The 25,937-nt window shown below is 40.4% G+C and overlaps 1 protein-coding gene and 1 long non-coding RNA gene across 2 annotated transcripts in view; one reads left to right on the top strand and one right to left on the bottom strand.

Moving 5' to 3' along the window:
- Positions 1-25,937, bottom strand: part of LOC120527926 — a 50,081-nt gene that overhangs the window by 3,626 nt on the left and 20,518 nt on the right. Inside the window, exon 3 of the long non-coding RNA XR_005633436.1 lies at positions 1,842-3,089. This is a non-coding gene — a long non-coding RNA (uncharacterized LOC120527926). The remainder of the gene's footprint in view (positions 1-1,841; positions 3,090-25,937) is intronic.
- Positions 23,279-25,937, top strand: part of LOC120527925 (probable carboxypeptidase X1) — a 127,492-nt gene continuing 124,833 nt past the window's right edge. Inside the window, exon 1 of the mRNA XM_039751879.1 lies at positions 23,279-23,668. Coding sequence (XP_039607813.1) covers positions 23,335-23,668 — 334 coding nt within the window. The 5' untranslated portion in view covers positions 23,279-23,334. The remainder of the gene's footprint in view (positions 23,669-25,937) is intronic.

The raw sequence follows: 25,937 nt of genomic DNA, 5'->3' as shown, positions 1-25,937 counted from the left end.
AGTCCAGCAGTTTCCAGCTCAGGTACATGACGGGGTGTTCGACATTGGCAATGCTTTGGCTCAACACGGCGCCAAGACCTGTGTCCAAAGCATCGGTCTGGAGGAGGAAAGGACGGGAAAAGTCAGGTGTCCTCAAAACAGGTGCCGAGCTAAGAGCCTTTTTCAAGTCACTGAATGCTCATTCCACATCACGATTCTACACCACTTGGAAAGGGGCCTGCTTCTTTGTTAATTCTGTCAAGGGTGCTGCCCTCTCGGAAAAGCGAGGCACAAACCGACGATAATACCCAGCGAGTCCCAGGAAGGCTTGCACCTGTTTCTTGACCATCGGGCGGGGCCATTCTAAAATGGTTTTAACTTTATTACACTGGGGCTTCACGAGTTCTCCCCCCACCAGGTAGCCCAAATACTTGGCCTCACTCAAACCAAAATAACACTTACGAGGCTTTCACTAGTGTCAGGAGAATCGTATATACCTGTAATACATATTCCTCCCAGGTGCCGGAAAAGATGACCACGTCATCCAGGTAGGCGGCACAATAGGACTGATGGGGCCGTAGCACTCTGTCTACCAGACGTTGAAAGGTCACCGGTGCCCCGTGCAGCCCAAATGGGAGGACCTTGTATTGCCAGTGTCCACTAGGGGTACTAAAGGCTGTCTTCTCTTTTGTGGATGCCATTAAGGGAATTTGCCAGTATCCTTTTGTCATATCCAGGGTAGTCAGATAACGGGCCGTCCCCAGCCTTTCAAGAAGCTCGTCTATCTGGGGCATGGGGTAGGCATCAAACTTGGAGACCTGATTGAGACGTCTGAAGTCGTTACAGAATCTCCAGGAGCCGTCCGGCTTAGAAACGAGGACGATCGGGCTGGACCAGGAGCTATGGCTTTCCTCAATAATATCCAAATCCAACATCTGTTGTACCTCTAGCTCCACCTCTGTGCATTTCGCTTCTGGGAGGCGATAAGGTCTTTCCCTGACTACCACCCCCGGGTCCGTCACTATGTTGTGCTTAATCAGCGCAGTCCGCTGTGGCGTCTCGCTTACCACTTCCGGGACCGACCAGATTGCTCCCAAAAGCTCCTGTCATTGTTGGGGACTCAAATTGGGACCGAGGTTAAGGTGATCTTTTTCCGAGAAAAGGGAGAGGGCTGCTCCTGGGAGTGGTTCCTCCCTGTCCCTCCAGGGTTTCAGCAAGTTCACATGATAAACTCTCTCACTCGGACGACGATTCGGCTGGAGCACCAAATAGTCCACAAGCCCTTTGTTCTCTTTCACCTCGTACGGGCCTTGCCAATGCGCCAACAATTTGGAGTGGGAAGTGGGCACGAGCACCATTACACGGTCCCCCGGCTGGAATTCACGTAGGGACGTGTTCTTGTTATAGTTGTGGGCCTGCGCTGCTTGAGCCTTGGACATGTGTTCCTTTAGGATGGGTCTAATTTTTTCTAGCCTATCGCATAACTGCGCGATATGTTCTAGAATACTAACGGAGGGAAGCACCTCTCCTTCCCATCCCTCTTTTAATATATCCAAAATACCTCGGGGCTGACGTCCATATAAAAGTTCAAAAGGGGAAAACCCGGTAGAAGCCTGAGGCACCTCCCGATACGCGAAAAACACCAAGGGTAAAAGTTGGTCCCAGTCCCGACCGTCCGCGCTGACTACCTTGCGGAGCATCTGCTTCAAGGTTTGATTGAAATGTTCCACCAACCCATCTGTCTGGGGGTGATATACAAACGTCTTAAGATGCTTAATATGGAGCAACTTGGCGACCTCCCTGAACGTATCCGAAGTAAAGGGGGTACCCTGATCAGTGAGGACTTCTTTGGGTATACCCACCTGGGCAAAGAGGGCTACTAGTTCCTGCGTGATGCTTTTCGAATTGGCAGCTTGCAAGGGAACCGCTTCCGGGTATCGGGTGGCATCATCGACCATAACTAAAATGTATTTATGGCCTCGTTTCGAAGGTTTCAGGGGTCCTACCAGATTGATCCCGATCTGTTCAAATGGCACATCGATGAGGGGTATAGGGATGAGAGGGGCTCGGTCCCTTCTGAGAATCTGGCGCAGCTGGTAGACCGGGCAGGACTGACAGAAGCGCCTGACCTCCTCGTTGATCCCAGGCCAATAAAACCAGAGTTTAATTCTTTCCAGTGTTTTTTACTGCCAGGGGATTCGACAGTGCACAGTACCTCTCTCCCCAAATCCAGCTGCAGTCCATCGGCTTGTGGTTCAGCAGGCAAGAGCTGACGATGTGCCCCTGCTCACCGCACTTGAAACAGCGCGGCAAGGAGGGGGGTCGATCACGTGGTTTAGCCGGAGCCTCCAGACCGCGGCGGGTGGCCTCAGGAATGGCCACACGTCCCTGTCGAGCCCCGCGAGCTGACCTCTCCGCCTTCCCAAGTCGGTTCACCGCCAGCTGGCGTTCGAGTACCTCCAAAAGGCCGTCCATGGTCTTGAAAGGATATCTCCGGACCTGCTGGGCGAGATACTCCGGCATTGCATATAAGAATGCCTCACACACAACCAACTCCACCACTTGCCGAGCCTGGTTGACGTCTGGCCGTAGCTAGCACCCGATCTTACCCCAGAACTCAAAGGCCTGGGCCCTAGGGGGACCATTGGGGTCAAAACGCCAATGCCGCCACTCCCTCGCCTGCTGGTCAGAGATCACGCTGTAGCATTTAAAGATCTCGGCCTTTAGGAGAGTGTACTGGGCGGCTTCCTCCTCAAGGAGGTCATGATAAGCCTGCTGTACCGGGCCCTTTAGGTACGGGGCCAATATATCGGCCCACTCCGCATGCAGCCACTGATTACGGGTGGCAGTCAACTCAAATATGGTGAGGTACGACTCAATGTTGTCCGCCTCGGTTAGTGCCAAAATTGGAGGAGGCGGCGACCGCGAGGACTCCGGTTTTACCAGTTCTGCCGCGGTCAGTCATCTCTTTGCATCTGCCAGCTCTGCCCTTGTGGCAGCGTGTTCCACCTTGAGTGCCTGCAGCTCCGTGGCCAGGGTATTCAGCACCAAGTTCAGGTCCTGTCCTTCGGTCATTTTTCTTCGGACTTCATATCCTGCCGACTACGCCACTGTAAAAGAAGCAGAGGACACAAGCATAAAGGTTTGGGAATTTTTACCCCTTGTACTGTAACAAAAATAGGTCTTTCCTTTGACATAAACAATCTCAAAATCATAAGACAAAGATGGCGGGTTTGGGGGGACAATATAACGGGATGGACCGGAAATCAGACGTGATGGTTGCTGGGAAGGTGTGGTGGATTGTGGGAGGTTGATGTCATGTTTGGGGGACCAGAGGAAAGAAAGGAACCCGGAAGTGGAGACCGTTGCGTGCTCGGGGTTTTATGGCGACGTCGCTTCGTCTTTTCTAAGGGAGAAAGGAGAGAGAGGTTAGTACGCTGTCTTTGTCCCCCGGCCGGGTTTATTGCAGTCGTTCAGCTGTTCCCGATGCGTTTGTGCGTGATAATAGATAGATAGATAGATAGATAGATAGATAGATAGATAGATAGATAGATAGATAGATAGATAGATAGATAGATAGATAACTTTATTTTGTCCCCAGAGGGAAATGTGGCTTTTTACATAAGCTCATTAATTGAATAAATACATAAATACATAAAAAGGTAGATACGTAAGTAAATAAATAAACATACACACACCTGAATTACTATAAAGCAAGAAAGTTAAAACAAGACAAAAGTTCTGACTTTGCTGTCCCAGTCCCAGTGAGGCATTATGTAGACATTTTGTTAAAATATTAATAAATAATATAATATTAATAAAAAATAAATGCATAAGCCGACTATACTTCCTTAGAAGGTTGCCGTCCTTCAACATCTGCAATAAGATGTTGCAGATGTTCTACCAGACGGTTGTGGCGAGTGCCTTCTTCTACGCGGTGGTGTGCTGGGGAGGCAGCATAAAGAAGAAGGATGTCTCACGCGTGGACAAACTTGTTAGGAAGGCAGGCTCTGTTGTAGGAATAAAGATGGACAGTTTAACATCTGTGGCAGAACGACGGGTGCTAAGCAAACTCCTGTCAATCATGGAGAATTCACTGCCTCCACTGAACAGTGTCATCTCCAGGCAGAGGAGTAGCTTCAGTGACAGACTGCTGTCACCGTCCTGCTTCACTGACAGACTGAGGAGATCGTTCCTCCCCCACACTATGCGACTCTTCAATTCCACCCTTTAAACGCTAACATTATTCAAAGTTATTGTCTGTTTTTACATGCATTTTTATTACTCTTTAATTTAATATTGTTTTTGTATCAGTATACTGCTGCTAGATTATGTGAATTTCCCCTGGGGATTAATAAAGTATCTATCTATCTATCTATCTATCTATCTATCTATCTATCTATCTATCTATCTATCTATCTATTAATTTTGCTGCGGAATGTGCTCCTCCCTGCTGAACATATAAAGTTTAAGTAATAAATGTTAATTAGAAGATGTCAATTTGAGTTATTCACAATCTGATTTTCACAGGGCTTTGAATTTTTCACTACAATCTCAGGATTTATTGCAAAGCTTTAGCAACAGATAAACAATTTTCCATGTATGCTATTGCACAACATAATGCAATTTAGATGTATTCATGTAAGCATCATAACTAGTTCCATGGAAAGCAACTCTTATATAGGACAATATATTTTCTTCCATGAAGGGGATCCAAACAGTAAATGTGATATTGTGATGAGCAGAATCCAATCAGGGAGGGGCCATGAAATAAGTACAAACCAATCAGACCATGATTAGAGTATCATTTCCGGAAAACTTAGTTTCCACTGGTCCACACCACAATGGTCACATTTTCCACACAGAGAAATCTCATATGACACACTATTGTGTACAGGACTGTGTTTATTGTGTTTATTTCCACAGCAAAACACAGTGCTCTTGTGATTTGGAGTTCCAAACATGGTAGGTAGATGAGAGGCCGTCAAAAAGCTTCCACAAAAGACAGGTCAAAACCTTCACAGGCCATCCCAGAAAAGGCTCACTTTAAAGCAGCTTGCCCGTAAAAACTACCTGTTGACTTCCAGAAGCTGCCTTTGAAAACTGAAAAAGACTGTAAAACACCCAGAATATACAAAAAGACCTTACAAATGGAGATAGTACTGTGAATACTCTGGCTTGAAATGCAATCCCAAACTAGAATCTTTATACATTATTTATTAATTTATTAACAAACATAAAAAGCAGAGCTAAAATGCTCAAAAGTGCAAAAAAGGTAGTTGGTGGCAAACAAGATGGTTAGCAAAATAAAAGAAAAATGGAACAGGAATAAAAACAGTAAATCCACCAGCAGATATTTTGTGAAATGAACCAACAACAACAACACAGTTCCAACACAGAAAACTGAATTCCGCTGCACATTCAATTTGTCCAGATTCAATTGTTTCACTCAAAACAAGTTACAAATATCATCTTTATTTTTATTCAATTTTTGTCCGTGTCATGATGATGGCAAGTCTCATCAGAGGAAGATTTGTGAATTGGTACAGGTATACTCTCCAAGACCTTCCACGGGCTTAAAAAACCTGGGAGGAAGAGCCCTGACATCAATGGCTGGCCACCTAAGACTCATTCTTTCCAATGTTACCCAGGAAGCGGTCACCAGTTTCAATCACAGCATTTAGGAAACCACTTTTTGAAGCATAGAGCAATGTTTCGGCCTTGGATTTTTTGTCCTTTCTTTACTTGACCATGTTGTGGCAGAAACACACTACTCAAAGAAGGTACAAGGAGTTTCAGATAGGCAGAATCAAGTTTTATTGCGTGATGCATACACAGACACAAATCAAATGAAGTAAGCAATTAACAAATTAGGTGAGCTTACATATATTATAATTCCTATCACTTATGCAAAATACTTTTCTCCTTCTGGCTCTTCCCATCATTACCTAATATCCATCACTTGACAGAAACTAGTATAATTACTTTATACCCTGTGCAGTTGTCTGAAACTTATTTATCAATAGATTCCCTTTCCCACCAGTAATTTAGAATCAGGAGGACCCACACATAAGATACTGGGCTAAAGGTTAGGGCAGCTGCGCCCCTAAAACAATAACGCTGTTTCTCATAAGCTGCATTTTCCTTGATTTGTCATCACCTGCCCAGGATGGCAGACAGGGAGGCAGAGGCCCAGCCACTGCAAGTAGAAGCAAACGGCCCATCTTGTTTTCTCTCATGGCAAAAGCCTCAATGGCTGCATTTCTTAAAACAATGGACCATTTAGCCCTCTTAAAAGTAAAGTTTTTTTTAAATTGATTTTAATTAGAAACAGATAACATTCCATACAGTCAAATGAAATTTAACAAATCAAAGCAAAATTCAACCCCCACCCAAGCGAAAGAGGGAGGAGACAACAACTAAAGCTACTCTAAAAATGGAACAAAAGAAGTAAGGTATTCTTTTCCCTGAAATTGAAGTTTATTCTAAAATTTTATTGATTAGATCCTGACATATTTTTCAAAGGTTTTGAACAGATCCTCTAGGTGAGAATTTGATTTTTTCCAATTTCAAGTAGTATAGAACATTGGTTACCCACTGATTTAAGAGTGGTGGACTGGGATTCTTCCAGTTGAACACGACAAATCTACATGCTAGTAATGTAGTAAAGGAAATTACAGTTTGTCCTTCTCCACTTTAACAATAGAATTACCAGAGCCTGCGAGAAAACTTGGAAATCTGGCCCACTTTAAATCCATTCTCACCCCTTCGTCAGCGTCTTTTGTCCTGTAAATGTGTCGATAACAGCAAGCAGACTGCTATCCCATCCTCCCACCCACAGCCGCAGTTCAATTCACAAAGAAGTTTCTCAGTGCTCAGTGTTTATCTTCAAGTGAAATGCTGTAGCTTTATAGGGTAAATAAGTACATCGTCATTTGGAGTACATACATTTCATGTGTGTTTAGTGTCATCCACAATCTATGTAAAAACGTAGTTAACACAGAAACGTTTCTCTTGTTTTAGTAATAATTGACAAAATGTAGACATGAAATGTATAATGTGTGAAGCCTGAATACAAATATGAAATAAACACTTTCACAAAAGGTACAAGTATAACAAAACAAGTGTGCTTTTATTCAAGAATATAACCGAATAAAAAAGAAAGCAGGTTACGGTTGGCGGTTGATACAACAGCTTGCGTAGTGCAATGCTAAGAACTGCTGCCTTCCAATCAAGAGGTCATGTTTCGATATCAGCTGCTTCCCAAATTTACCATTTTGAGCAGTGAGCTGCTGTTATTGTTTATATCATACAATAAAAGCATACATTTGATTTGCATCTGTAAATGTAATTTATAGTTAAAGTTAGCAGAGTTTTTTTTCAGTTTTATTCTCCTACATTCAAGCTCCCACACACAAACAACCAAACCCAGATTGGACCCCTTTTCATATAAAGACGTGGTATAACAAAGAAACTTGTTTTGTTACACCCCCTCTTTATTTGAAAACAATGAAAACGAGACTGGGAAAACTGTGGACTTGGATGTGAGTGGTGTGCGTGATTGAGAATGACTGTAGATGTCAATTTTTTTTATTCAGTTTTATTCTTAAGTGCCCCTGCTCACGCTGAATTAGTATGCACCTTCTGACCCATGATGTCAAAGCAGCACTGACAAAAAAGAGAGACTTAGGTATATATGACATTTGGAATAATTCATTTTATGACCTGTTTTGTACATTATTGGAAAACGTTGTTGCACTAATGCAACATTATATTCATTTGCATACCTTCATGCGTTGTAGTTAGTGACAGCGTTTGTTTTTTGTTTTTTTTCCCGATCTTGGCCAGTGTGCACATGTGCTGCATATTGGTATTTCTTTTGAACTCCAGGAGATGCAGAGGACAGGATAGTACAGAGAGGTCAGTTCCGCGCTATATGCAATCATCAGATTCAAATGTTAACAGTTCCCACACACACCCAAGGACCATCTTTATGACATGTGTATAAGGTGTGAAGCCTGAAGTCCAAATATGAAATAAACACTTTCACAAAAAGTATAAGTATAACAAAACAAGTGCGCTTTTATTCAAAAATATAACCAAAGAAAAAAGAAAGCAGGTTACGGTAGGCGATTGATACGACAGCTTGCATATTGCAATGCTAAGAACTGCTGCCTCCCAATCAAGAGCTTCTGGGTTTGATGCTGGCAGCTTCTCAAGTTTACTGTTTTGAGTAGAGAGCTGCACTTATTGTTAATATTATACAATAAAACATACAACTGAACAGCAGTCGGCAGCTCTAACTGCTGTACTACCAAAGAAGTCTGGATGACAAACAACACTAACCTGATTTCTTTTTCTTCAGTTATAGACTTGGGGAGGGAAGAACATTTGCTCTGTAATAATTGTATCTTTTGCTTATTTGATATTCGAATTTCAGTCTTCACACATTCAACACTTCATGAATACATTTTATTGTTAGTAATAAAACATGGAAAAAGTTTGTCTTTTAGGCATGTGTTCAACATTTCCTGTCATCCTACACTTAAACGGATCTTTGTTGACACGGAACACACGTGAAATGCATGTGTTCCGAATAACAACACATTTTTTTAGCCTAGGTACCTGACTTACTGATCAACAAGGCTTCAGTTGGGAGAGGTTTTTGCAGTTTCTCCACTGGTGGGGGGGATGGTATAGCAGGCTGCTTGGGATTATCAACACATTTACAAGACAAAATACGAATGGAGACATGCAAGTGGATTTAAGGTGGGCCGGATTTACAAGTTTTCTCATAAGCTTTGGTAATTCTAGTGTTAAGACCTCCTGGGAGGACACCAAACACAGATGTTAATGGGTTAGAAGTGACCGTGACACCAAGACTGTACGATAGGCATGCAAAAGTTTGGTGGACGCCCAGATCATGTAGCCCAATGAGGCTGGAGCTAGATTGCAATGTTCACAAGTTGAATCTTGCCCAGGAGACATTTTGGACAATTTTAAACAAGATACAGTGGAACCTCGGTTCACGATCATAATTCGTTCCAAAACTCTGGTCGTAAACCGATTTGGTCGTGAACCAAAGCAATTTCCACTATAGGATTGTATGTAAATACAATTAATACGTTCCAGACCGTACGAACTGCATATAAATATATATTTGTTTAGTTTTTAAGCACAAATATAGTTAATTATACCATAGAATGCACAGCGTAATAGTAAACTAAATGTAAAAACATTGAATAACACTGAGAAAACCTTGAACAACAGAGAAAACTAACACTGCAAAATGAGTTTTAAGCACAGGGAAAAAAATTAACATTTGAAAAATCCGTAATTTAATAAACCACCAAGAAAAGTAACATTGCCACAATGCACAATATGGACCGATCGCTGTAAACAGAACTGAAAACAAAAACAAGCCTTTTCTACCGTATGCATCCAGCCTTCCCTCTCTCACTTGCTCACTCGCTCGCTCTCTCTCTCTTTCGTGTGTGCGTGTGTCTCTTTCGCGAGCCTGGAGCGCCTGTGTGTGTGCTTCAGTCTCGCATGCCTGTGTGTGTGTGTGCACCTCTGTCGTGCGCCTGTATGTGTGTGCTTCTGTCTCACGCGCCTGTGTGTGTGTGCCTCTGTCTTGTGCACCTGTGTGTGTGTGCCTTTGTCGCGGGTGCCTGTGTGTGTGTGTGCCTCTGTTTCCCACGTCTCTGTGTGTGTGCCTCTGTCTCCCGCGTCTCTGTGTGTGTGCCTCTGTGTGTGTGTGTGTCTCGCGCGCGCCTGTGTGTGTGTGTCGCTCTCTCTCTCTTGCTCGCTTCGCTCGCTGCACAGGAAATGCACAGGGAGAGACTGAACATGTACAAACCTAAAGGGAAACTGGGTTGTTCATATACCGAGTGTGTGGTTGTGAACCGAGGCAAAAGTTTAGCGAACTTTTTGGTCGTAAACCGAGTTGTACGTGTACCGAGACGTTCGTGAAATGAGGTCCCACTGTAAATGCACTCGATTAAAGATTTTAAGTTGAATGACTGAATGCTTTGCAGATATGGAGCTTGAGTGTATTCTGTGCATGGCTGCCTTCCACTCTTTTTCTGAAATATTACGTAACAGATCCTTTCCACAATCTTCTCTGGAGTCTTTGAAAGGAAGAGACTTTAAAATATGTTTATAAATTGTAGCGATGCTATCTGAGTCTTCAAAACTGATCGATATTTTTTCTGGAATAGAACAAGGTGGAAGGTAAGGAAATTTTAGCAGGTTCTGCTTAGCAAAATTTCCAGCTTGACAGTAGTGGTGGAATGGAGGAGTGTTGATGAGAAGTTGTATTTGAAGCTTAATTGTTCGTAGGATGCAAAGACATTATCTATGTACAAGTCTATAAGTGTTTTAATAACAGACAATTTCCAAACAATGAATAGTATATATGTTTGAGAGAGTGGAAAAGGTGGTTGTATTAGAGGGCTGCAAAAGATGAAAGTTTTTCCAACTTAAAGTGCCTCTTACATTTGTTCCATATTCTGAGAGAATGAAGGGTAATTGGATTTTTAGTGTAATGATGGTAGTTTATATTAGCTTGTGTACAGAGCAGGGAATATAAAGAAGTATTGCAAGATTTTCTTTCTATAGTAGACCAGGTTTGTGGATATTCATCACTTGGTGTCAATGTCCATGTCTTTATAACTTGTATATTTGCCATCCAGTAATAAAACTGAAAGATGGGTAGTGTCATTTTCCCTCCTACAGCCTAGAGAAACCACCCGGTGAGGGCCATTGACTCCATCCCTTCTGGTCTATTGATTAAAAAACTGAGACGCTCCTGACAGGGATCATCTCATTCCAGGATAAGCAGACCTCTACTAGTTGATACTGTCTTGTTTTCTTTTATTTGCACCATTAGTTGTCTGTTTATTATTTTGGCTTATTAGTTATTAAAAGGGATGACCCTTGTTTGTACCCCAACAGTGTATATATATATATATATATATATATATATATATATATATATATATATATATATATATATATATATATATATATAGTACAGGCCAAAAGTTTGGACACACCTCCTCATTCAATGTGTTTTCTTTATTTTCATGACCATTTACATTGGTAGATTCTCACTGAAGGCATCAAAACTATGAATGAACACATGTGGAGTTATGTACTTAACAAAAAAAGGTGAAATAACTGAAAACATGTTTTATATTCTAGTTTCTTCAAAATAGCCACCCTTTGCTCTGATTACTGCTTTGCACACTCTTGGCATTCTCTCGATGAGCTTCAACAGGTAGTCACCTGAAATGGTTTTCACTTCACAGGTGTGCCTTATCAGGGTTATTTAGTGGAATTTCTTGCTTTATCAATGGGGTTGGGACCAGCAGTTGTGTTGTGCAGAAGTCAGGTTAGTTGGACGATCATTTATTTTTCAACAGGACAATGACCCCAAACACACCGACAGGGTGTGTAAGGGCTGTTTAACCAAGAAGGAGAGTGATGGAGTGCTGTAAATGGTCATGAAAATAACGAAAACACATTGAATGAGAAGGTGTGTCCAAACTTTTGGCCTGTACTGTATATATATACCACACTGTATACACTGTAAATGTATATTGTATATATGTGTGTTTACGTGTATGTGTTTTAACATTCTGTCATTTACATTCTTTTTACTATATATGACCTCATTTTATAATATATTATCTATATGTTGTTCCTCTGATATATTTTATCGCCATTTCACTTTGGTGAGATTTTATTGCAGGTTACTGCAGGTTATGCTTTCTATGTTTAAATCCATCCATCCATCCATTTTCTAACCCGCTGAATCCGAATACAGGGTCACGGGGGTCCGCTGGAGCCAATCCCAGCCAACACAGGGCACAAGGCAGGAACCAATCCTGGGCAGGGTGCCAACCCACCGCAGGACACACACAAACACACCAAGCACACACTAGGGCCAATTTAGAGTCACCAATCCACCTAACCTGCATGTCTTTGGATTGTGGGAGGAAACCCTATGTTTAAATATGAATGACTATTTTATATAAAAATAAGTATTTCCAGTATCCTAATTGCAGTTTATTTTATTTGTCATTAAATTATCTTTATAATACATCTTTTTGATTATGTATTTGTTTTCTATTTATTCTGCACATTCTATTCATTCTACACATGCTAAATACCAACACAGATAATCTAAATTACTTTTCTTTACCAGCTTTTGTATTGCAAGAAGCATTTGTTTTATTAATTTCATAAGTACTTAAGTATATAAATTATGATGAGGCAGTGATTCACAAAAAATGTAATTTACTACAGTTTTACTTTGCAAAAAAGTTTGTGAAAGACCAATAGATTTTACATCATTTACTCAAGGAAAAAGGTGTTTAGCTTTCCTATTCTAATTTTGCATATACATGTGTGATATTTAGTATTTCAATAAAGTTCTCCTGTGCAAAAAAAAATCACCAGACTCATTTCCTGTCACGTGTAAACCTGCTTTTGACTAGTGAGATGTGTATTATACTTGTTATAGATGTACAATGCCTGTTTTGCCAATTCTGATGACAATCCTGACACTTAAAGGCATATCATAGATATTAATGACACTTTGTATATTTCTCAACAGTGCTTAAAGAGTGCATATCTGCAATAATAAAAAAAACAAGAAAAGGCATCTGCTAAGTACTGTCAAGAAGTAAATTCTCATGGAGTATGTTTACCTATGGAGAAAATGCAGTAATAATCATGATGGTGTGCTCCTCTGCTGTGATGATTACGGGAGCCATAGAATGTAAATTGATTTTAGTGGTGTGCTACAGATCACCATCATTGTGTAGCTGTGAAGGTAAATACAAAAGTAAGAAGGGGGCTTTAAAGAGCAATATGATTGCAAATTTGCATTTAAATTCATTTTAGTGTCAATTTTGTCTGTTTTGCTCATAACTGGACTACAGCCTACACAGGAAGACTATGACGATGTGGGTTTGGCTCCACGCTCCCATCACTGTTCAGAAGCCCTTGAACCCAACATCGTCGATAATGTCAACGAGTTGAGCTAGACAGTGAGACAACAATTGAGCAAGGGGATGGTTTAAAAAGGTGCAAAGTGCTTTTATTAAAAATATCCAACAAAAACAAATTGTTCAAATAAATAGTACTGTGCAGTTCCAAAGTTCAATCATTAAATAAATAATCCAATAAAACACGTGGAGGTTAAAAATACAACAAAAAAAAATCCTTTAAAATCAGAGGTTAAAACGTTCATGTAGGAAGCAATCTTTACAACAAGCTCAGTGCTTCTTTTAACTGGTGACTCCCCTGCTTCTCCCTGTCCAGGCTTCGCAACAGGGGAGCCACTCTCTCTGCAGCTGCCTTTTTCCATTCACACGCACAAGACTGGAGACCTCCCGATCCCTGGCTTCGGTCTGACACTCATCCCAGCCTCGAGATTTGGTTCAATCCAATGGCCAGGACGCTCACATTGGACATTCCCCGACCAAGCCTCCCGACTCCCGCTGCCTTTCCGGCCTTCCATGGCCAGTCGCCTTTCCCTAGTCACTCCCACTACCTGGTCGCTCAGTGGGAGCAACAACAACTCCAACCCCTGGGTTTAGGCCCAACACCCAGGCTCTCACAGCTGCCCGCAAGCGCTCGTTTGTTCGCTCACACACATGCTCTTCGTGGCTCTCTCTCTTTTACCAACATGCTTCCCTATAACCTCCGTCGCCTTCTCTTTTTCTCTCTCGTTCTTTCTTCCTTCCTCTCTTCCAATTGACTCACGCTTCTTTAATACAGCAAGGGGCCATAGCAGCTGCAGCACATTAGCCACGGGAACAATCACGGATGTGGGCAGTTCCTCACCTGTGCACTCAGTGAGAACCGGCAGCACCGCAGATCGCCCCATGGCTTGCTATGGCCACTACGCCCCCTCATGAAGCTGCCTTGAGTGTGGTGACTATTTATTTAAAAAGAAACAGCCTTTGCTCAGCGAGCTGTGGACCCATAACACCACAAAGGCTCATAAAGACATGGGGAGAACTCCACGTGGACAAAATCTGGTTGTAGGATTTGGGAAATTGTTTCTGAGAAACAGTAGCTTTACCCACTGCACTGCCATGCCTTCCACAATGAAACAAACCAGAAAAAGTGTAAAACAATAAACTTTGCACTGCCACATGAACATGCATCCTTGGCTTGATATGTGGGCCAACAAGTCCGTCATACCCTTCCTACCATTGCCTCAGCAGAGTTTCTTCTACTTCCTTTTGTGTTTTGTGCTTCATGCTTTTGTTGTTTTGAATACCGTCAGGGGAAGGTACCCGGAAAGGGAAAAGGAAAGAGAGATTGGCTGGTAGATAACAGAAATAAAAAGTTAAGGCCAGTAACAGAGTCAAAAGATGAGCAGGGTTCATAATATAGAGAAAGCCAGGGAGAAGTGATCGCCTTAGCCAGAATCATTAAATAATCAAAATAACAGAGTAGTTTACAACAAACAAAAATAATAATGATGATAAATGAAGTCAGATTATTTTTTTAATAGTCCCAAGTATGTCATAATTCTAATGAAAGTTTGGCTTTTAAGTTGAATATACCAATGTTAGGAGATTGGTGGCAGTGTAATTGCACAGTGTAATTTTCATAAGCATTATGTCTAAGGCAAAATCTTGTATTGCCATGTGATACCTAAAAATAGTTTCTAATCATTTGAAACTCATTAGCATAATATCCGCTTCAATAAAATTTTCATTATGACCCAATGCACCCAGAGACGACTTGCAACAGGCATAGTCATCATGAACAATTTGTCTGCAGTCAGAAAACAAGTGTGGAATAGTGAGAGTTGACAAGAACTTTACAACGATATATATATATATATATATATATATATATATATATATATATGTACTGTATAAATATATACAGTACATATACAATATATATAACAAATTGTCTGAAATATATGCAAAAGTAAATTCATAAACAAGAACCATAATATTTGTTAGCTAAGAGATCTTTGACCATTTTATTTTGAATTTCATGTTTTACACTTTTGGTTTTTACTTTCTCTTATGCATATTATAGAAAAAGTATAGCAATCGTGAAAAATAATTCTACCTTGAGATTTTCATGAATATTGACGTTTTAGACCTTCATGAGGCCCGAAAATACCATTTTTGAAATTATGTCTGTCTGTGTGTAAACACGATAACTTGAAAACACTTTGACCAAGGTCAATGAGATTTTGTACACCTGCTTTATATCAAAAATATGGAAACCTATCAACTTTTGGGCTACTTACAGCAACCGGAGGTGGTATTTTAACTGAATACTTTTGTGAATTTTCAAGTAAACTATGATTATAATTACAGATAGATGATTCAAATTTTGTATAGATATTTATAATAATAAAAAGCAAGCAGGTATGAAATTTCAGTAAAATTACTCAAACAGAAGTATTATCTATATATATAATTCACTAAGCAGCTGACCATGGCATGCAAGACAGAGACCATGGGATACGCACGACAGAGCCCCGCCCGCCAAGTCTAACCCTCCTCCCGCGTCCACCCTCGCTCTCGAGGCATCCGCACTGCCTGCTCATGTGCCCGCATGCAACACCTCACCAAACACAGCCTCATTCGCTTTTGTCTCTGCTACAGTCCACATGCACCTCTGAGCCACGTTGACTTTTCATTGTTCTATTCGGTTCCGGCTGCTTTTCTATATAGTAAGTTGACCATGGCACGCAAGACAGAGACCATGGGATAGGGATACGCACGACAGAGCCCCACCCGCCAAGTCTAACCCTCCTCCCGCGTCCACCCTTGCAAACTGTTTTACATGCTGCATACAGCGATTCCCATCCGTGACAAACATGCTTCTTCTTAGATGGTCCTGCAGGAACAGGGAAAACCTTTGTCTACAAAAACCTGATTCATACCATACTAAGAGCATAGTGTTTTTGTTGGCTTGCCCGCCCGCTTGATTGTTACCAGCATTCACCGCAATGTACTGGAGTGTAAAACTACCACAGCTGCTACATCACAAACTGTCCTTATTCCCCGGATTTCCCTGACCCCATCAGATTCATATTTGCCTTTTACTTTAACACGTAGACAATTTCCTGTTAGATTAGCCTTTGCAATGACAATTAATAAGGAACAGGGGCAAACTTTCAAAAAGATATGCCTCTATCTGCCAACTCTAAGACCATGGGATATGCATGACAGTCCCGCCCGCCAACTCTAACCCACCTCCCACGTCCACCCTCGTTCTTGAGGCATGCGCACTGCCTGCTCATGTGTCCACACACAACACCTCACCAAACACATCCTCACTCGCTATGGTCTGTGCTACAGTCCATATGCAGCTGTGAGCCACATTGACTGTTAATTTGCCTATCGTGGCCACCGCTTCAAATGTATTTCATGGAAACAACACTTCTTTCAATGTTATAAAAATTCATGCATCAGGCAACTGTTTGCTTCTATCAGTCGGGTATTTCTAGAAAAATGTCATCGACGAAACTGTTGCTCTCAAACTTCGCAACATGGCTGTACCCTTGGTTTGCCAACATTGCGATAACTTCGGCGACGTGCTGTCCATTGTTCTTAGTCAAGGAAGCATAGTCATACAGTCTACTCAACAATAGGCTGACTACATGAATACTTCCAGAGTTTATGGTGCCGAGGCAGAAATTGTGGCGATATCCAAAATGCTTCCAGCTATTATCACCATTCACATCCGAGAACGTCCTCATGCCTCTCCTTGAGTTTACAATCCGGCCCAACGTCTCTCCATATCCCTGCTCTTTAGCGGTCCTTTGGATCATGGACATTACAAAGTTCTCTTGCCTCTCAAATACACATGTGATGACCTTCTGCTGCCATCTATTGACAATGTCTGTATGTGCACACAAAGTACACACCCACGTGATCGCCACACTGATGTGACGTCACCTTCCCACTCAGATTCAAATTTGCCTTTTACTTTCACATGCAGACAATTTCCTGTTAGATTGGCCTTTGCAATGACAATTAATAAGGCACAGGGACAAACTTTCAAAAAGATATGCCTGTATCTGCCAAAACCAGTTTTCAGTCACAGACAATTGTATGTTGCTTTCCTCAGAGTTCCATCTTTTCATTTACTCATAGTCGTATCCTCAAACCCACCCCATTTCAACAACTGTGTCTTTCAGGAAGTGTTCACCCATCAATAAATAATAATGCGGCATATGATATTTAAACAACCATCCCAATTTTTTATATCATGGAAATATAAATGTGTACATGATATTAAAAACTGTATTCAATCTAACACATATTCTTTAAATAACTATTATCAATTTCATTTTAATTTATACATCATCCGTTTAACAATAACGTGTAAACATTGAACATGTAAATATAAAGATGTAATGGGAACAATAAACTGCTATGTCCCCTTTCTGTTCCTGGTAATACATTGAATTTTATGATTTTTTTTTTCTGCGGTGAGCTGGCGCCCTGCCCGGGGTTTGTTTCCTGCCTTGCGCCCTGTGTTGGCTGCGATTGGCTCCAACAGACCCCGTGATCACGTAGTTAGGACATAGTGGGTTGGATAATGGATGGATGGCTGGATGGATATTTTTTTTTTATTTCTGCCATCATTATCATAATTAAATGTAGTTAAATGCAGTTTTACCTACAGCAATTTATTTCAACAAAGTACTATATAATACAAACTTTATCTATGTTTTTAGGTGACTATAACTCTTTTTACTTTGCATGTAATCTAGGTCATGAATATGTAATCATGAAAAAATTCCATCACCGTTTTCGACCTCCCTAAGTGCAAAAATATCATTTTAAAATAAAGTTTGATTATAAATAGAGATAAATGATTGTGTATCGATATTATCAATTAGTTATAATGAGAAACAAGGAGATATGATACTTGAGAAATATTGCGCAACTGGAAGTGGTCCTGATGACTTCTGATTCCAAAATGATCCAGTGTTAGTCTGAGTGACCAGGACTGGTTCCACCTCCTGTGTACATTTCTGCCTTGTGTATATGACCACTGTACAAGTAGTCCGAGGCTGCTATTGGAAGCATTGCAGAATCTAAAAAGACTAAACGTCTCTGGATGCATCAGGACTAGGTGCTGTGGCACAATACAACCCTCAATAATCTATCCATCTATCCATTCATCCATCCAGTTTAGAACTGCTTATCCAGTTCAAACCTGGAGGACGACAGAGCCTTTCCTGGAAACAAAAGGCACAAGCTGGGAATCAACCCTGGGTGGGGTTTTGTATAATCTAGAAAACTGAAATTTATAATTTAGTGTCATTGCTGGACATTTTTTCCTTATTATGACATTCCCATTAAGAGGATTATACACTGTATGCACATGATTAATTTTATTTTTGAACAAATACAATGCTTTCAGTCAATGCAAAATTTTATTTTACATCAAACTTGAATATTAAACAAAGGAAAAATGAATTTTGTCTTTCTCAGGGGAAAATATAAGTGTACACAGTTATTAAGCAAAAAAGCAGTAACATAAAATGACATATGACAATTAGCAAATAATATTTTTGCTGCTTCAAAAATATTCAGTGACCAATATAGCCACCCTTCTGTTAAATAACTGCTATGAGCCTTCCACCCATAGAGTCTGTCACCTTCCTGACTGGTTCAGGAGGAACTTTTGCTGTTGCAACTACCACATCCTTCCACACAGAGCTGACAGTGTGTCATCTTTTGTGACCCATGATCCATGAGACCCATCATGCCTTTGGCCTATGACCCACATGACCCATGACCCACAGTGCATTGCCCCAGCTCCAGATGTAGCATCAGCAGATGAGGTTATGACAAATATAGGCCTCTTGCTAACTGGCACTGCATTGTTAACTACCAAACTAGTTCTCATTGTGACAGCAATGGTGCAAGTTGTCCTCTATTTTTATCATCTAACAATGTCTGATAAGAACAGAAACGTCTTGCAATAAAGACCCTGCCACTGTAGTGGGTCAAAGTGATCAGACACAGAAGCTGCAGGTTGAGGTGGGTTTGCTTCTCTTTTGTAATCTTTCATTTCATCATCAACTCTCTGTTCCACTGTGCACCTGGATACTTGACTCGCACTACTGGCACTTGTCTCTGAACTTCTGCACCATACAAATGGATCAGCCTTCAGCTTCTTGCATAACAATTCCAGTGGTGCATTCAAGTTGACATCTGAAACAACTGCAGAAGCTGAGGCTGCCTCAGTCACATCATTGGCAGTTGAGGCAGTTGCTTCCATGGCTCACATGTGAAGAGAGGCCTTCACTTGTTTGAAGAACCCCTGGTGATTCTTTAGGTTTTTCACAAAGCTAAATTTGGATCAAGATATGTTGCATAGCATGGTCAAACTGCTCCAGTATTTGTCAGTTAATGCTACTAGAAATCCTTTTTTCATCAGATTAATCATGTCACTGTCGGAAAGCTGAGGTTGCCAAGCTTCGTGAAGAGTGTAACAACCTGGCAATGAATTTTGGGAGTGGGAATATCCGCATATTCAAGAAAATCAAATAATGGTGGAAAAATGCTCTTGATGGACATCACGTTCTTTAAAAGGTCGATATCAATTCGGGAAGTCAAGTCTTCGTTTTTTTCTGTCCCTCAGCAGAGAAATCAGTGCATCACAACTTTCCAAAATTGATGAAAACATATTGCTCGAGCTACGCCATGGCCTTATTTCACCCCTTTTTAAAGACTTTTTGATGGTTGGACCATATGCCTGAAGCCTGGTTTGTGTATTTGATCAGTTCATGGAAATAGCTGTCCAGCTGGTATAAGTTGTCATTCACGGACATGACTTCCTTTCCAGACAGTATCAATGGAAGTAATTTAGCCAGTGACATGAGCAATCTAAGTGAGTTTTTGCAGCAGTTGCAGCCTTTTGATCATTTGATCCTTTGTTCTCGTGTCAGACTCAGCTCAAGTTCTGTGAGTGCAGTGTCAATGAATTTCTCTATGTTTTTGCTGTGTGTTTCTCCGGAAAATACTCACATTTATACATTACATGATGCAGCATCCAGTTATTCACCCAAGAACACAGTTAAATTGATGTAAGAATTCTTGTTGACATTATCAGTCATCATATCTGTGCAGAACGACACGGCTTTATGGACAGAAGTAGTCATAACTTCTTTCTTTATCTCTTCTCTGCACTACTTCATTTTTTAAAGACTGCATTCCTTACTGTTTGGTGTCCATACAATACATCATTGACGCATATGCTTCCATTTGCTGGGCAAACAATTTCAAACCTGAACTCTCACTAACAAAGAACATTAATCCTGTCTTAACAACTAGATGCACTTCAACACTCTGCACAGCAGCTCTATGCCATTGTGAGATATTTGCACCAGGAACCCTTCTCACGAACCAATCAATTGGTGTTTGCCTTCCTCTGGTGGCAGCACATGAGTTCATATGATCTGTCATATTTCTTGTACCATACTGTTTAATCAATCCATCGTCTGACCTTGACTTAAACAGTATACAGCTCAAACAATTCAAACCACCCAGGCCAAAAATCTGCTCACCGTTTGCAGTTTCAATCAATCTGAACATTTTCCATTCAGGTTTTCTGTCGGCATTTTCTTTCAGAACAACAGAACCATTTCAAATTGCATTACACAAACTATCTGATGTACACGATTGTAGTCATCTTGACTGATATTTCACTACTTTTATGCAGCTAATGTAAAAATTCGTATTAGTACAATGATCAACAATGTGATGTCTCAGTAATCATATGCACGTCATATTAGGTAAACGCAGAAATAAAGTTAATTGATCGGTCAATCATCCAAGAGATAAGTAAGTAAGCAGAACCTAATAATTGTGTAGCTATTTTCGTTGTATTACATTACAGTGACATGGGATGAAAAAGTATTTTTGGCATGATACTAAAATTTCAAACTGCTACGGGTAACCCACATGGCCCATCCGATATAGCTGACCCATTTGACCCATTGACCCATTTTCAGCTCTGCTCCCAAATGCTGCTCAAAGCTTTGTGTTATCTTTCACCGTACTAAAAAGTAAAAAATAATTATCTTGTACATCATTCATAAAATAAAAGGTGGGTGCTTTTGCTAAGATTTTAAGAAGTTGTTTTTGAATGTTGATTGATGAAAAGCGCCCACGCTTTTATTTTACGAGTGATGTATAAGAGACTTATTTTATACTTTTTAGTACACTTTTTAACTTAATATAAGTAAGTTTTTTAAAAGGTATTTTTTTTACATATATTATTTTCAACTTTTTAGTCTTGGGTTTGTTTTAGTATATTTTGTAATCAATATCTTAATACTTCCTTTAATATTTCTATCTGTTACTAGCGCCATCTATTGGTGAAATCTTGAACTATTCTTCATATGAAAAATATATTTCTTAATTAACATGGATTAATTGATCAATTAGTGAAACAGATTATTGATTCATGTATTGCCATTGGAGGTGAGTAAGTGTACAAAATCCAAGTCATTTGGACAATAGTAAGTGGGTTATATATCACCAGACAACAAACAAAAATAAGCGTGGTAATAAAAAAAAAGGTTAAGAAGCGCAGTGTTCAAACGCTACTGCCCATTGCCTGATTCAATTTCATGCAGTAGCAGCATATTTACAGCAGGTGTCAGCAAAACACTATAAACCACAACAAACCTATTAAATGCATATCATTTTTAAAATGGAAGTGATTGAATCATTGAACTTTGCCTAATTGATACAATATATTTTTGAAAAAGTTAGGCATTTTCTAGTGCCAAAGTGCCGGTTGGATAAAATGGTCCAGGCTAAAATTACATTGTAACTAACGATTTAGCCATTCTAGGAGTTTTTTTTAACTTATTTGACTAACGGTTTTGTCCAAGACAATTGGTTCTATTTCTTTTGTTTTTCCAATTGGAGCTGGTGAAATTACTTGCTAATGACCACACAGAAATTTCAACATAGAGCCCCAGCATCTTTTATTAGCGTACCGGTTAAGTATTGCTGTTAAATATTGCTACCACTTCGTTAATTTTCATGAAAGACCCCAAGCCACAACCCCCTCTCCAAGCGTATCGGATTTATGTTTCACCGTACCGGCACTTTTTCTTAGAGTACCAGGTCAGTACCAACAACTCTTAAAGAAATCTTCCTTGGTTGGTGGAAGAATTTATTTGACCGAATATCTCTCTATCGCCTTAAATGTGTACTACTAGAATTTCAAGCACTGTCAGTTGTCGGATTTGAACTTACAGTTTCAGGATGTTACGTCCAAAGTATTAATCACTGAACCACACCGCACGCATTTGGAGGAATCACGTAGTGATAAACTATTTACTCGCATCATTAAATTATACACGTTTTCGTTTCCTTTGTTTCGATTCAGCTACTAATGTGTAAGTTACTGGAATTAAATTGGTAGGCAGATCTGGAGCAAGGGCTGGCACTGGAGATAGTGTGATCTGGGGTGGTCATTTGCATTTGATTACTGTAATTTAATTTTAATATTTGTCTGATCTTATGAGTTTATTTATTTTTTATTTAAACCTGCCATTAAAGACCATTCCTAAAACATGCCAGAGCAGACTTCAAATTCCCATAGCAATGCGTGTATGTGGAAATGTGTGGACATTACAGCAATGCACGATATACAGCAGTTTCTGTATTGAGAAAAGAGCAAAAACTGCAATGATGAAAATGCGAAGAGACGTTCTTACAATTCCTACATGTCCCTCTCTGCGATCCACTTTTGATCCGCAAACGGGCTGATAAATTTCCATAAACAATTCCTATTATCAGTATTACAGAGCCGTCTGATTTGCGTAATGGTAAAATGCGCTTCCCAGCCAGAGCAGATTCTTGTTTTTTTCCCGGCAGCACTTGGTGTGAAGCAGAAATCAGCTCTGGACGGGACGAGTACAGTTTAAACTGAACGTGGAAATCCCACGCAACTTCGGAAAAGTAGAAACCTGCTTTGACTGAATTAACAAAAAAAAAAAAAAACTCTTTCGTTAATAAATACAGTAAATAAAACTACCGTCTCACTCTTGAACAAATGCCCCCCATGTGGTTTACGCAAATATATTATTCCGAGGATAACACTTCCATGTAAACCTTTCTTTTTCTCCTCTGATCTTTTCCTTCTCACAATAGTAAATGCATGGATAGTGTAGAGGACCGTCTATTTCCGTTATTACGGTAAAATCGTGTTCCCATGCAAAATCACCAAGCAATACGGCTCATGTTATTAATGATCCCAAGTGTGCGAAGTTCATAGCAAGTTAAGGATCCCAGCAGTCAGCAGTGCACGCTTTCTGTCATGTTCGGAGAGGAGATGTCTGTCGTTTCTCTCGTTTTGGCCATATCTCTGATATGCACGTCCCATGGCTTTCCTATCAGCTGGAACGTCACAATAAACGACGAATTGTCCAGCAATGACACTGAATTGGTGCAAGTCAATAGCTCAGTAAATGTGACCACCAGTTTGAACAATAGCAGTTTGGGCAATAGCACGCTGGCGCCCCCTCCAACGGATACCAAGAACGACACCAAAAGTGTGAAGTACAACAATGAAAATTTAGAGGAGCCCATCACCAAGGACGTGGTGAGAAGAGTGTGGTACAAACCTGACGGGGAGGAGCCAGAGCAGCCAGGTGAGTGCAGTGCACGCAAATGAATGAACGTGTTTCGTTTTATTGACAATGCTGATGTTTGGCATCAATTGAAAAGTGGATCGTAGCGGTAATAATGTAACTACATAAATGTGCAGGAAGAATGTTAAGATATTTATAATACCGAGGTCTCCAAGTAAAGGACTTTCAGAATTTAAGAATATGTGTCATCCTGTATAGTATATGGAACAGAAAACACGTTTTTCATGTTTGCTTTAAAGAAGATAGCGAAAGTTTTCTTCAGGATAATAATGGTAAAAACTGTATGCATACAGTGGCACAATAATTTTAATGAGGCAATATTTTACATATCCCCTTAACAATAACATTTTTGAGGCTCTTTTCCTCGTTCGTGATGCATTTCTATCTCCGCAGATTAAAATGTACATTCGGGTTTCTTTAACGGAAGAGATGCAAAAGGAACAATGAAAGCACCCTGAAGTCACGCGTGGGATAAAACCTCAGCTGTTTAAGTTCGATTGTTCTCTTATTGGGTGGGTCGTGTCGTTTACTTACCGGGTCATTCTTTGACTTTTACGGGAATGCGTTGATCTGGTAATACAAAAAGGGCAACTCGCTTATTCTGGTCTCGATCGGTTGAAACGTATGTAAACCTTATGAGTGCTTATTCCATTTTAATCAATTGGTTTGGAGCCGGAGTTTAAACGCATTGGTTAAAGCACGAAGAAGCGCTGGACGCCCTAATCAAGCTGGAATTTCTGGAGCAAACCGAGAGAGAACTTGCAAATTTGTTAAAAGAAGCAACCCGGGATTTAAACGCTTTGCGACCAGAACAATGCTTGTTCATTACGTTAAATAAACCCGGTAGTGCTAAAAACGTATACACACTTTGAATGATTATAAATAAAAGGTTTATTAAGATACATCTAAGATTTATAATTCAAATTAAAGACTTGTCACAAGTGTTCCAACTACTGACTGCTCTGGTCCAGGCGCTGCTCACAACAAGGACCTTGGATTTGAAAACATCACAAAATCTTTTCATGTGGTACTTGGGCGCCCTTTCATTGACTGTTTTCAATTTATCGATTGTTGCTTTTTGTGTGATAAACCTAATCTTTGACGTGACTCTATAAAAAAAATTGCCATGAGGTATGTTGAACGAGAGTGCTGCCTGTTCGCCCAATCCATTTGTCTGGCAGATTTACGTCAATATGCCCTCACATCATGATGGTAGTGGGGAGGTGCTCCATCTTGCTGGAAATCAAACTGGTCCTCATCCGCAAACTCCACTCGAATGAGTGGCATGACGGGTTCTTGCAGCAAGTTGAAGTAAACGGCACCAGTTGCACTATTGTCTTAATAACTATTGCACTTATAATCTGAAATCAAAGTGTGTATACATTTTTGCCCTGTATAAAGGAACTCGGTCGACTGAGAATGAAATATGTAGTTACCATAATACTCAGATTTGCACTTTACAACACACAGTTCAGAAATCCCATGTCTGCAACAAAATATCTCGACCGAGATGCTGAGGTTGAAGGTTAAGGATGTGTTTCTGTTTCGCTTCAGTTGAAGTGTCCCGCAGTCATATTGCACTTGTATGAAATTTGCTACAAATTCCAGGCGGACTGTGCTGCTTTTCAGTAATCTGACAGAGATGGTCGTGGATAGCAGGTTATTCAATGACAGAACACTTCGTCCCGTTTCCCCTATCACTTACTTGTAACAGTTTATTAAAATAGTCTGCATTCTTCTTTTCTCGTTTCAGCAAATATCATAGAACAATGCGTCGCTCATTATACCGATTTTTGACATTACTATCTTAAGTTTTTATTTAAATAGTGTATATTTACTGTTTTTGTTATTGCTTTATTGTTTATCAGACTTTGGGTATCTAAATAATTTTAAATATTTTATACGAATAAAAGATTTCATATTGTGACGTCCCGTCGAATAAGAACTCAGAAATCGCTTGAGTGGGAAAGTCTTCCAAATGCCGACAGGCTTTTTATTTGATATGCCGCTATATTAACGGTGCCGTACCGCCGCCCGTTGTCTAAAATAATAAAGACAAATCGCCTTTGTTCTGTCTAACTCTTGCCTGAACTTTAACTGTTCGGTCTCTTGTCAAACTGCTGGTGTGTTCCTCTCACTCCAACAAAAAGTAATTTTTCCGAACACCCCCTTTTTCTCAGCGCACTCTTAATTATCCCTGATGCCTGTCACTGAGATCGCTCTCTAGGGAGGTGCCCTGAGCCCTTGTGATCCAACAAGACTCCATCCC

This window comes from Polypterus senegalus, chromosome 4 (assembly GCF_016835505.1).
Source record: "Polypterus senegalus isolate Bchr_013 chromosome 4, ASM1683550v1, whole genome shotgun sequence".
NCBI lineage: Eukaryota > Metazoa > Chordata > Cladistia > Polypteriformes > Polypteridae > Polypterus > Polypterus senegalus.
The sequence above is the reverse complement of the archived record's forward strand: the minus strand, read 5'-3'. Positions and strand labels throughout refer to the sequence as shown.